The following is a 13438-nucleotide window of genomic DNA, read 5'->3' as shown; positions in this document are numbered from 1 at the left end:
TCTGACATCCCAGGAATGCACAACAGCAGGGACCTTGCGGACCCCCAAACCAGCAGCCCTGAAATCTGTCAGTGCTGCACAAGAGGAGGTGAAGAAGCCCTGAGTGCTGCCCTTGTGGGGTGAGACACCAAACCTCCCGTGGTCTCCTACAGCAAAATATGCTTTGTGGAAAGCAGCAGAGTACATTTTTAAGCTTTGAACCCACAGCCTGCTTATTATGCAGTGAGTGACTGTTTGGGGAGGAGCAGAGCCCACCGTGGGCAGGGACACCTCCCACTAGCTCAGCTTGCTCCAAGCCCCGTCCAACCTGGCCTTGGACCCTCCCAGGGATGGGGCAGCCACAGTTTTTCTGATGTGTGGCCTCACCACCCTCCCAGTCAGGAATTCCTTCCCAATATCCCATCTAACCCTGCCCTCTGGCAGTGGGGAGCCACTCCTTCTTGTCTTGTCACTGCCGGCTCTTGTAAAAAGTCCCTCTCCGTCTTTCCCATAGTGTCCCTTCAGGTCCTGGAAGGCCACGATTATGTCACCCTGGAGCCTTCTCTCCTCCAGGTGAACCCCCCAGCTCTCCCAGCCTGGCTCCAGAGCAGAGGGGCTCCAGCCCTGGCATCATCTCCGGGGCCTCCTCTGGACTCTCTCCAGCAGCTCCAGGTCCTTGTGCTGCTGTTCCCAGGGCTGGAGCAGCTCTGCAGGGGGGTCTCACCTGAGGGGCAGAGGGGCTGATTCCCCCCCTCTCCTGCTTCCGACACTGTGGGATCAGCCCAGGATGCGATCCATGCTCACCCCCTTCACCCTACACACTCTCCTGAACCAGATGCTCCTGGTCTGACCCGCTCCCTGGCTGAACTGGGGCTCTGAGGGAAAGCTTTCCTTTCTGAAAGTGCTAATTTCTCTGAATGAATTGGATGAAATGTGCCCTGTTTGGATGCTTTCAGAATATGAATAACACATCCAAGATTTCCAGGGGAAAACAGGGGAAGCAGCATCTAAATAAAAACGTTGCCAGCAAGACTCGGGGGCAGAGACAATACTTGCTGAAGTCTCTCTAGTGCCTTTTTATGGCAGACATGACAGCCAATCCTGATCCAGACTTTGCTCACGCTCTGTAGAAAAGAGAAAGTCTGATCATCACATTTTAAAATTTAAAAAAAACAAGTGGCTTCCAATCAAGCACAACAAGCAGCTGCTGCCAACAGGAAAGAGCCCAACGCTGGACGCAGAGTTTCCCAACCATTCCCATCATGTCCAAACTCTTCACATTGACAATGATGCACAGACAGTCACACGCACCACAAGTTTGTACATGGAAACATTTGTGTTGCCTTACAAATGTTTGGGTTTTTTCTTTTTCTTTCTTTCCTTTTCTTTCTTTCCTTGTTTTGTTTTGGTTTTAATCTCCTTAAAAGACAAGCAGAGTCTGGTTGGGGCTGACTGTCATGTACCCAAGGTAGTGGTAACGAGCAGACACTGCATCCCACAGTTTGCTGTGGATGATGGTAAACTCCAAAAAAGGCAGTACAGGGAAACACAAAATCCTGGGGCACTTTCACACACAGGGCAACCACAGTTAGATACACACACCTGCCTGATACTGTAAAACCTCAGCCTGTGTTTTACTGATAAATTGGAAGGAAAACAAATGGGAAAAGCGATGCAGAAATGCTCTTCTTTCATCCAACCTCCTTCAAAGTAATTTCTGTGGGGAAGCTCTGTGTCCTCTAAATATATTAGTGCACCACTAAAAGCAGGTGCATCCTAGGTTCAATACCAACTTTATTCTCCACCATAGCTAGGAAAAAAATCCTCCTCATGTTTTTCGTGGTTTTTTTTTTTCACTGCTATTCATGTCTGTTAAAGAGGAAAGAATAAACTGTACCTGTATGAATGCAGAGATGGTTTTATATTCCTTACTTTAATGCTTAGGAATTAAATACCAAGGTACTGCTGGGCTTTTCTCTGTATTCCTTTTTGGTTGTTGTTGTGAGGTGGTTGGGGTTCTTTTGGGTTTTTTTGTTCAGCTTTGATTCAACTTGAAATGTTTGTCAGAAAATATTTTCATTCTTTTCAGTGGAGCCCAGTTTTGGTGAATACTGACTTAACTGGAAACCTTAGAACATAAACAAGTGTGTTTAGTACATATATCTGACTTCCCACATGGAGTAAACTTCACTGCCCTTCCTTGTAACTGAGTAAAATGTCAGCTCTTTCCAAAATCATCAGCAACAGAGACTTGTGGCTGGGGTAAGGCTCCTAGAGTTGGATGCCTTTACAGAAGGATGGGGCTCATACCTGCAGAAAAGCCATAAAAAAAGGGTTTGGGTTTGGTTTTGAACAATGAGTTTGACAAGTGTCAGCAAACTTAACAACCCTTCTGAAGAAAGAGCATCTTTCCTTGTTGGGCAGATAGGACAGTTTTTTTAGGGTAGCTAAGGCTGGTTATTGTTGGGATGGAGCCCAACATTCTCCTATTGCCAAACCTCTTATACCAATAAACTCAAACATGAAGCACTTCATAGCCCTCTTGCAAATATTTTCCATTTCAGCTCCAGAAACTCCCGTGTGGCCCTGTCTGCTTCCCTTTCTCTCAGACGCTTCCCCTCCTTCCTCCTGCTCTGGGTTCCACGGCTTCCTCTCCTCTGCCTGCTCCCAGCTGCAGTGGCACATCCTTTTCTTCCCTTCTTCTGTCCTTAGTCTCTCTGAGATCAGGTTTTACAGTATAAGTTGCATTTACAGAGGGTGGAGTTTACCAGCACAGAAGCCCTTGAGCAGACTGTGGGACGTGTGCGATAACGAAGTGTAACCGGTGTACCTTGCTGCATGAGAGCTCCAACTCCAAACCAGAAACTATTTAGTAAAGTAAAATTGTTTTCCACCACATCTGAGTCTGGGTTGCACGGGTGGGGGTTATACCACTCGTATGGTGTAAACCTGTGGCAGTCAACAGAAACAGTCTGTAAACAGCGAGTACACACAGCGAGCCTGCTGAACACCGCGCGGGGAGGGGAGGGGAGGGGGGAGAGGGCACAAGGAGGAGGAAACCTCAGCTGAAAGGGTGTCCTCGGGACATCTCGCAGCTGCCTCATGCCTGGATCTAGGACAGGGCTACTCCTGGACCTAGGACAGGGCTATTCCCATGTAGAGCCCTCAAGGGAGAGGCTGCAGCCCTGCTTGCTCCGCTGACAGGCATCTGCAGGGCCCGGGGGACAACTGGAAGCCACGTAGCTGCTCCTTGGGAGAGCATGTAGGAGTTGGGAAGGAGTAGCAGCCCTCTAAAGGCAGCCAGAGTGAGCTGTCTGTGGTTGAGATGCATCCAGCAGACATCCTCTCCCTGAACAAAAAGCTGCCCACAACTGGAAGGCATTCGGGGCAACTGCAGGGCCCGAAAGCCACAGGGACACGTGTCTGTCACTGCTGAGAGAGAATTCTGCCTTTAGTGGGAGAACTTGTGGTCTAACTACACACTGTGCCCCTCCTGCTCTGCACAGCACCTGGCAGGACCATGTGAAGAGCCACTTCTCCCCAAGGCACCTTTGCCTGCTGTTGTTTCCCACTGCTGCGTGGCTTCCTGCATACTCCTCATAAAGTTTAGGAATACTCTTTGACGATGTCATGCCAATGCATTCTAATTACTGCTCCAACAATATAAATAAGCACTGAGTTTACTCAGCTGAAGTGATGAATTCTGGTAAAAACAAACCCACTAACTGGAGCAGAGTGTGGGGTGCCATCAGCTGCACAATATCACTGCCACCACAATGAGAGTCTCAAAAATCATGACAAAACATGCAGTTTTCAGGTTCAAGACACAACAGGTCTGCACACACCCCTTAAAAGAAAAGCAGTTACCAAGTTATGTGTTTCAGATTTATGCCAGAACAATGGAAGCAGGTGTTGTGTAGTAACCAAATTGTTCCCAGCTCTGTTCATGCACACCTGGGGAAACACATCCTTAGCAAGAGCCCCACAATTAGGATCAGTAGGTTGCTGACAGCCATAGGAGTGAAGAGGTCCCCTCCACAGCATCCCACCAGAGTGCTCACAGAGACTTCTTACTGTAAGAACTGTAAGAAGTTCTCTGTCTGACCTGCCCAGGAATCCCAAGACTGGGATCTTGCAGAGTTTCAGACAACCACCACATTCAGTAGGTTGGATACAAACATCTCCATCGTGGAAAGAGTAAAACAGCCATTGCTGGGAAGTGGCAATAAAATTCTGGCAGCAAAACTCTTTCTGCCAGACTGGAAAGATTTTTACAGCTCTGGGTATATATTTTAATGTGTCAGTAGGGTATAGATCTCCTTTCCACCTCTAAACAAAAGCTGATTTTCTGCTCGTGTTCCTATTGCTGTGCTGGGCTATAAGAAGAGGCTGGTTCACAATTCAGCTCTATTTCACTGCTCAGATCTTCTCTTTCCCTGGCCTTTTTCCCATGTTTTTCTCCCTCTTCAGCAATAGCTGTGCTGAGGTTTCTGATAAAGATGTGATGCTCAAGGTCACCTAAGCACCTTTTTAGCACAGGCTCTGTGTGACATTATTCACCTCAGCTACTTGGCTCTCCCTTCATTGACGTAGCAGCACAGCTGACATGGCATTAGCAGGAAATTTTGGCAGAAAACACCTGGTTCATTCACTGTCAGTGTACTTGGAACAGAGCTTTGTCAGTCTGCAACCCTTCACAGCAATAAAAACTTCAGTGTTTGAGTTTAAAAATTAATGTTACTATCACAGGGCTACCCAAGGCTCAAAGACAAATGAGAAATTATTCAGCTGCTGAGAAGTCAAAAGAAATAACAGGAAGATTATCCCAGTCTATGGAAATTATTCCCTGGTATTTGTCTTCCATGAACTAATGTAAAAATACAGTTAACTGTTTGATTTACTGTGGCAGTGCTAAAAAGCGGATGGTTCCTGAGGTTCTTAAAACCAATCTAACCAATATTTGCTGAAAGACTTTGCAAATCTTACAGAAATCTTGATGCATTTGGAGATATGAGCAGGTCTAGATGTGGGCAGCAAGAAGGGCTTAGCTTAAAATTTGTAAATCTAAATTAACATGACACGTGAACACAATTTTTTGTACTTCTTCAACTTCTTCAGCAGTTGCATTTTAACAGAGCACTGCTTTTAGGTATCAGCTCAGTGAGAGCACTTGTGACAGAAAAAACCTAAGCATTCAGAAAATGATATTTTTTGCTGAACTGGGGCATTCTTTTTCTCTTTTCCTAAAAGAGGTGGGTTATAAAAATGAAATCTATTGATCTGTTCCCGTTGGTTCCGCTTGATCTGTTTCTGTTGTTGCAAGGTCTGGGTTTGTGCTGTGTGTTGTGAACATGTGTGTGGTGCCTGTACCTCTAGTGACATGTGAGCCTTTAGCTAATTTTAGCCATTAATTGGCCATTAATTTTAGCCATTTAATTTAGCCATGTTTGATGAATAGGCAGAGGCCTTAGAGGTTCTTGTGTTGTGAAACACTGCAGCAGGAGCCCCACCAGGAGAGGAGCTGCAGGATGAGCTCACCACTCCTTAGTTATCTGTTAATCAGATCCCCTATAAATCCTCCAGCTGCAGGAAAAGCAAATAAACACACAGACTGACTTCAATCGGTGATCACAACCCACCAGGAGACACAGGTCTGTAGGGAAATTGGGCTTCACTGGTTATGCTGCTCCTGGAATTACTGTTTTTTAACAGAACACAGCTGGAAAAGGGCAAACCTATGGATTTACCAAAAGGCTGTATTTTGGGGCAATATTTAACAGCCAAGAAACAAAAGCAAATAGGCAATGATTTTTTTACCATGGTTCATTTCCTTTCACATGTCTGTGAGCGGACCAAGCACCCTGATACCTATTTAGTCTTCCAAAGTTGATGCCCTTTTTTTAAAAAATAGAAGCACTGAGGGTAACCTGGGTTTTGTTTTCCCTTCCACTGTGCTGAGCAATTGTGGGATATTTCCAGTCTTGGCACACAACTGCAGAAAAGTCAATCTGTCAGAGTCGAGCAGATTTAATATTAGTCATGAATGAGATCATGATTTGAGTACAGTAGGAGTTATTATTTATGGCACAGTGAGCCACTAAGAGCTTGTGGGAAGTCATAACTAATTGTACACAGCTCCACAGCTGCAAGGGATGGATCAGCTCCTCTTTTACCTGGGGCCAACACTTATAACTTAACCCATGGCCCCTCCTCCTTTAATTCACAGAATCATTGAGGTTGGAAAAGACCTCTAAGATAATCAAGTCCAGCCTTGGACTGATCACCACCAGGTCAACTGGACTGTAATTCCCTTCTCCTTCTTCACACTCTCAGTGATTTAAAGGAAAAAAAGCAAATCCCACAAATGTCTCTGCTTTGGTATCAGTTTAAAAACATGGAAATGAGCAAAGCATTCACACAGGTTTGGCCCCCTGGGACCAGGGTTGTTCAGTGGGCCATGGGGAAATGTGTATTTGAGGCCAGTCTCCCCCAGCAGAACTGCCTGTGTGAGCTAAGGCTTTGCAGGGCTCTGTCTCTCGATTAAAAGAAAGCACTGAATTGGAGGATGAGCAGAAAGAGCTTAATTTGACCTGGTTCACATAGAAGTGAAAGTCAGACCCAATGTGCTGAATTACTAGAATTAATGGTTCAGATGACAGCTGGTTTATGACCTTTGAATCTGGGCTATGTACGTGTACATTGGAATATATACATTGCTGTTGACTTCTTAAAGTTGAGCGCCGTCATCTGCAATAAAAACTGCAGCATTTCTGTTACTTTCATAGAATCACAGAATGGTTTGGGTTGGAAGGAGCCTTAAAGCTCACCCAGTTCCACCCCCTGCCATGGGCAGGGACACCTTCCACTAGCCCAGGTTGCTCCAAGCCCCGTCCAACCTGGCCTTGGACACTTCCAGGGATGGGGCAGCCACAGCTTCTCTGGGCAACCTGTGCCAGGGCCTCCCCACCCTCACAGGGAAGAATTCCTTCCTAATATTCCATCTATCCCTGCCCTCTGGCAGTTTGAAGTCATTCCCCTTTGTCCTGTCACTCCAGGCTCTTGTAAATAATCTCTCTCCATCATTTTTGCAGGCTCCCTTTAGGTACTGGAAGGCCACAATTAGGTCACCCTGGAGCCTTCTCTTCTCCAGACTGAACATTCCCAGTTGTCTCAGCCTTTCTCCACAGGAAAAGTGCTCCATCCCTATTTTGCTGTGACCTGAATGTGTAATGGGCTTCCAATAATACATTACTTTTCTTCTTATATTTCATATGAAAAAAATGAAGGATAGGATGAGCTAAAAAAAAACAGCTGGGAATGAAATTCCAAGGCCACTATCTGAATAACTATGCCAGTTCAGAGTTTGGGTTTTTTCAGGAGTACAAAAAATAGTGTTCCTGAAATAGCAAAACCTCTGACAAGTTTCTAAGTTCATTTTCTTTCATGCTTGGTTCGCTCCTGTTCAAAGCCCTCAAGCAACTGCCTTTCCAGAATGTGGTCCATGGTCTCTGAGGCCAAGGGAAGTGTCTTGTACCCACTTTGTGAAACCACATCAGCTGTCTGGAGTTTCTAAGAGAAAGTTCAGTGACAAAGAGTTCTCTGTTGGCCCACTGGACATGTGACTGTGTCCACTAGTCCAGAAACTTTGTGAAGAGCCTTGGAAAGAGATACAAGCTTTGGGTTTATTTGGAAAAGTGGTATGTGCTTATTTCCTGCTGGTTTTGAACAGGGACATCACCAGGACCCTGCCAGTGGCAGGAATAGTGAACCCCAGGCAGAGCCTTGGGAGTGTTTCACCTTGAGATTGTCCCCTCAGGCTCCCAACCACTTTATCTTGCATTTCCAAGGGGGGAGGATTAGCTGAACTAATTAAAATCCTTCAGCATAAATATGTTCACATTCTCTTTTTTCCCCTTTTCACTGTGTGCACTGTGAGTGGAAGGGAGAAGTGCCTACATGCAAGTCATATAAAATGCTTTTCAACATAGAGGTGGGGTGTGCAACAAAAATCCCATATTTCTCTTCCTTCAGCCCTTAAGGAAAGCAAAATCTTATCATATTGCAATGCATAAAAGTGATAGCAGTGTTGATGTGAAAATACCAAGGGACATTGCAGAACATTATGTTTTAGGACTGGATAAAACACTTCGGATAGTTTTATACCCTCTGGACTCCACAGAGCCCAACACCTACAGGAGGAGAGCTGGTTAATGGGGATGCATCCAAAACTATGTCTTGGACTTACCTTGCAATGACAAAGAGGACACAGCTGACCCCGAGGCAGGCTAGGAGGACATACATCCAAATATCAGGAGAAAGAGGGTTTAAAAAGGAGAAAACACCAGGGTTTGTGCCGTTGGGCTTCCGGTACAAGATGCTGATTCCCAGCGTCATGAAGGGCTTGGAAAAATCAATTACTTTCTCTCTTACATAGGTAATGGTGAGAGGAGCAACAGCCAGATCAGCTTTCTGAAAACACAGATGGGAAAACACTCATTCTCTTTCATGTTCAGCAATGAAACAATTCCCTCCATTTCTTCCCCGAGTATTAAAAACTAAACCAAATTTGATTAAAAATCCGAAGCACGCGAGAAAATTTAACATTTCTGGGGTATTCTGGGGGCATGATAACTCTGTTTCCTCTTTCTGCAAGGCAGAAGGACATTTGTGACTTCCATGTGTGCAGACCAGAGGCTGCACAGGGCATGGGTAAGGTGGAATTCCAGCCTCCACTGGTGGATTTTGCAGCCAAGGGATGGGTAGGATGTGCCAGCTCAGCACCTGCTGCTGCTGGACATTCCCCCCACACCTGCAAACTGCTGGTTCAGATGTTCCTTCTCTGAAAAGTGACCATAAAGACTCTATTATAATATAGTATAATATAATATAATATAATATAATATAATATAATATAATATAATATAATATAATATAATATAATAATAAAATTAGTGGCAATAAAGTGGCTCTTAAAAATGAAAACTAAAGCAAAGACCTCAATTGGGCTGGCTATATATAAAATACCACAGGTGAAAGTAGAATAAAGAGAGAAGGGTTCAGTCTTACATGATCTATGAGCTCTTTGACCATCCCATTCCACTCTCCTTTGTCATTCTGGGCTCCATATTTGCCGTCAGAAACTAGTTTGACCTCATAGATGAAGCCTAAAATATTTGAGAGCTCCTTGAGTAAGTCCAGGCAATAACCCTCAAATCTGTCATTTCCATACAAGGGCTTGTCCGACTTCTTGTACATAACATAGGGATCTTCCTATAGAAAAAGACAGCAGACATGTAGGAGGAGAAATGAGGTTTGTTTTAGATTATATCAGTTTCTCTACATCATATTGATATTTTCTAAATGGATTGCAAGCAGATGGAAACCAGTAATTTACTTCATCCATTAAAAACTGTTTTAGGTATGTTAACAAATTCACTGAATGAATTAGTGATAGTCACGAGGGCCCTAATTTTCAGTGGAACTGACCATTCATAGCTCCCAGAAGCTTTAATTACAGCTTAGCAGCTCCAAAATCCCACCCAAGATCTGGACCCTACATTGTCACACTCCAAGGGACAGGAAGGGATACAGGAGGAGAGGGAAGCCTAAATAACAGAAAAAGAACCATAAGGGGAACATAACATTTCACATTCTGTGAGAAATAAATCTTTATTGATAAAAAACTGCCAATGTAGCAAATATCTGTGAGTGGAACAGGTATTCACACAAGGAAATGGAGAACAGCATAGGTAGGGTGCAAAGTACCTTGCTGCTTTCCCCTTTAAAGGATTTTGGGTAGAAGAAGATCTGGGCAAGCAGTTTTCTGCAGTTTAATGTGGCAAAAGGCCTCTGGCAATAGAAAAGTAGTGTAGAAGGGAGCCTTTGAGCTCTTTCCCTCCTCCTGAGGAATTAGGCAGAGTAATTGAAAGCAGTGGCATTGCTGGGCAGGCAGAAAGCTCAGGGCAGAAAGACCCAGCTGCATATTTTCCATTCATCACAGTAAGGGCATAACTCAATCTGTCTGCCCAATGTTTGCTGCTCTCTTTCAGTCCTATTTGTCTCATTTTCAGTAAAAAGAGAAGGATGTATAAGAACTGACTATAAAGCTGAGTATTTCTGTGCGTCAACTCTTCTGGGAAGAAAAGTACACAGGGTTTGTCTGTGAAATATTGAAGCAATTTTGGAGGCAGAGGTTCCTGAGAGTCTTTCATTGGCAGTGGGGTATTTTTGAATCAATCTTGCGGACAGATTTTATGTCGATTCTGAGTCTGAATCAAAACATTTGCCTGAAAACAGACTGGTTTTACCCAGCAGTGTTTAGTGTGGAGGAGAACAAGGCTGGTGTGCAGGGTGGAGGTGGTGAAGGGGCTGATGGAGAGCCCTGCCAGCCTTACCAAAATCGTGGTGACGATGAGGGTCCGGTTTGCCAAGGAATCCGTGATGTTGGTGGATCTGTCCTTGTTGCTGTCAGTCATGTTAAGGCCACTGTATGAGTTCCAAACCCCAATCTGCACAGAGAGAAGTGGGTGAGAGGCCCCAGAGTGTCCCCAAACACTCCCCTCAGTGGCTCTGGGCACCACAGAGAGAGATAAAATGCTGGAGAAGGGGTACAGGTCTGAGTGAGGCAGCAACACCAAATTCAGAAAACACAGGGAATGGACTGCAAAATGCCACTGCATAAGCCCCTAGAGTAAAAGGCCCATCAACACAGTGCTGTGTCACCATTTTGCTGCAAAAGTGGGACATGTAGACTTAGTTTCCTGATAAAAAAATGTCAAATGTCTATTTTTATGTTGTGGGGTTTTTTTGTTTTTTTTTTTTTTTTTAGATTTTGTAAATGATAGAGTTGAGACATATGGCAAGACCTCTCTCTTCTGATACAACAGACTAAAAGCTTGAGTAAATACTTTGAAGCAGATTGATGGATGTACTTGGCCTTTTGCTTCTGCTGTGCCTTCAGCAGGTTTAGCAAAGATTATTCTGTCATTCCTTGACTACTGTATATGACAGAGACAATACCATTTCACACACTGAGCAGGATTTGTTCAGCAAATAAAAGTGGCCAAAGGCAAATTTCTTTCTAGCCCCAGAGACAGTGAAGAATTCCAGTATTTAATGCCCAATCCAAAGCTTCAAGGGAAATGTCTTTGTGATTTCAGCACATTTGGATCTACACCTTGTGGGGGCAGAAAATAGAACTATGTTGATTTGTTGAGATAAATATTTACTTGTATGGAGTCTGAAAGCATCTGCAGTATTTTTGCCTTTGAATTTACATACAAAGCGTGGCTGAGGGCTGATGTGAGAGAACTCCAGGCAAGGAGCTGGCTCAGGCAGTTTGTGCCTGCTGAGTGTGGATTTGGGGTAATAACTCACCATTTCAAACAAACTTTGGGTTTGCGTCCCTGGATGCCTTTCACAAACCTTTTTTCCCAAATTCTGCTTTGTGAGGACAGCCATGCCACTTAAAAAAAGGTTTCTATCAAGCATTTGTCAGTCATTCCCTTTGTTTCCAAAACTAGATCAGGTTGGGAAACTGATCTGGAAAGTACACAGGAGATAAAACGTTGCATATTCTGATGGCCTGTGCCAGGAATACAGTAAATAACCAGTGTTATCCTTGGATTTGCACCAGGGTGCAGGAGCCGTTCTGCCCGTTGTTGCTGACTTGAGAGGCTTTTGTTGGCTGGCAGCAGGGAGGAGGAGAACAACCATGAGGAACACTGAGCAACACAGTCACAGTGCATCCAAAATACACCAGGAGACCACTCCACATCCGGAGAAAGGAAGGACACCGCAAGTCAGCCTTGGTTAGAGGGATAGGGGGAGGTCGGAGGGGCGCTGGAAGAACGAGGTCAAGGTTGTACATCACTGTGGGGAATCCAGGGGATTTATTGCAGTTTAGTGACAAGTTGGAGAGGTGTCATATGCCCTTCTCAGCAAGCCTGTGCTCTGAACCAACTGTAATTTGGTTTAAATCAATTCAGCATAACACAAAATGCCTACAGTCAGAAGGGAGATTGGTTCTGCATGTCAGGTAGGATGATCTATTCACCAGTAGCGAGGGAAAGAGGGGCCTTTGTGCCTTAGCCTGATCCACTGGAGATTGAAACAGGGTTATTAAGGATGTATGTGCTTTATAAGAACACAAAAAGAGCTCTGTAGGATGCTCTCCTCTGGGGTATTAAAATCCCTCACAAAAACAACACAAAACCAAACCCTTTTTTTACCCATGTGTGAGGGAGGGGAGGGGAATAATGAGATCTGTGGGAACTCTGTACAAAATACAATTCTAAGCATTACAAAAGATTCCTGTCCCACAACTGCAGAACATTTTAAACTTGGTGGATGTAGTTTTTATCTTCGCCTTAGAGAACAGCAAACCCAGGTTGTAACTCCAGCAGGGAGCCATGTGTGGAGCTGGTCTCTGACTCCCACTTTAAGCACCTCATGCTAAAAGAGGGGTGGGGTAATTTCCATCTTTTATAAACAAGCCTAGTTCCAATTTCCATATGTTAGTGAATGACAGCACCCACTTAATCATCTGTATTATTTTCTGTAAGGAGCTAATAACACACTCATCAAAATTTTGAGGCAATAATGCTCAAACATTGCCAGCCCTGAGCATTTTGTGTGAGGCAAAACACCCCCAGCCCTGCACATTAAAACAGTCCTTGCAGCTGATGCCAAAACACATCCAAAATAGTCTAAATTTACCCCTCATGGTGAATCTTAGGTGAATCAGGAAGGACAGCAGCTAAGGACTGATTTTACTGCAGCCTCTACTCAAAGAAGGGAAAAGCAGAGCCCTCAATAAATGAAATAATAATTAACACCCCTCAGTTTTGGTGAAAAAGATGAACTCTGCCAAGATTTTTTTTTACTCTTTGGAATCACAGTGTTTTAAGATGAAATAAGTTCATCCTATCAGAAAAATTGCTGCTTTCAGACTGTTGTCTCTAAACTGCAATATGAGAATCACTACCAAAACCCAAAGGCTGAGTCTGCAGACGCAGCCCAAAGGTTTCTTGCATCACCTGTCTGTGTACAAACCTTCTTCCACACTTTATATAAGTGCTTAGAACCCTCTCCAGCAGCCTTGGTACAGAGAGAAATAAACAGAGTGCTTCATTAAAAATGAAAAGAGAGCCCGTCTGGAGAGCTGTGTGGGAGCAATTACAGTTAAAGTCTTAATTAACCCATCAGGAATTATCACTCAGAATTAAGCCAGTGTACACAGAGCTCTGTCTGCAGCTCCAGGAGCTGCTGGTCTCACCTGTGTGAGGGGTTTTTGGACACCCACAGCAGTGGAGGGAGCTCTGTGGAGCCCATTGAGAGCCCACGTCTGCAGGGGAAGGGCAAAAGAACTGATCTAACCTCAAAAACCTGGAGAACCTTCAACATCTCAACTCTTGCTGAGGTTGTTACTCGAGTACCTCCTTTCCTCTCTGCCCTGTGT

General features: G+C 44.6%; 1 protein-coding gene across 2 annotated transcripts in view; it reads right to left on the bottom strand.

The window, feature by feature from the left end:
- Positions 1-13438, bottom strand: part of GRIK1 (glutamate ionotropic receptor kainate type subunit 1) — a 121156-nt gene that overhangs the window by 18817 nt on the left and 88901 nt on the right. For both annotated transcript variants that reach the window (XM_051779498.1, XM_051779499.1), the window contains exons 9-12: positions 10374-10487; positions 9046-9249; positions 8225-8448; positions 2810-2928 (exon numbers count right to left, since the gene is read on the bottom strand). In XM_051779498.1, coding sequence (XP_051635458.1) covers positions 2810-2928; positions 8225-8448; positions 9046-9249; positions 10374-10487 — 661 coding nt within the window. The remainder of the gene's footprint in view (positions 1-2809; positions 2929-8224; positions 8449-9045; positions 9250-10373; positions 10488-13438) is intronic.

The sequence above is a fragment of the Manacus candei genome, unplaced genomic scaffold (assembly GCF_025592945.1).
Source record: "Manacus candei isolate 608988 ecotype Guabito, Panama unplaced genomic scaffold, ASM2559294v1 h1tg000014l, whole genome shotgun sequence".
Lineage (NCBI taxonomy): Eukaryota > Metazoa > Chordata > Aves > Passeriformes > Pipridae > Manacus > Manacus candei.
This window is presented reverse-complemented; position numbering and strand designations above follow the sequence as displayed.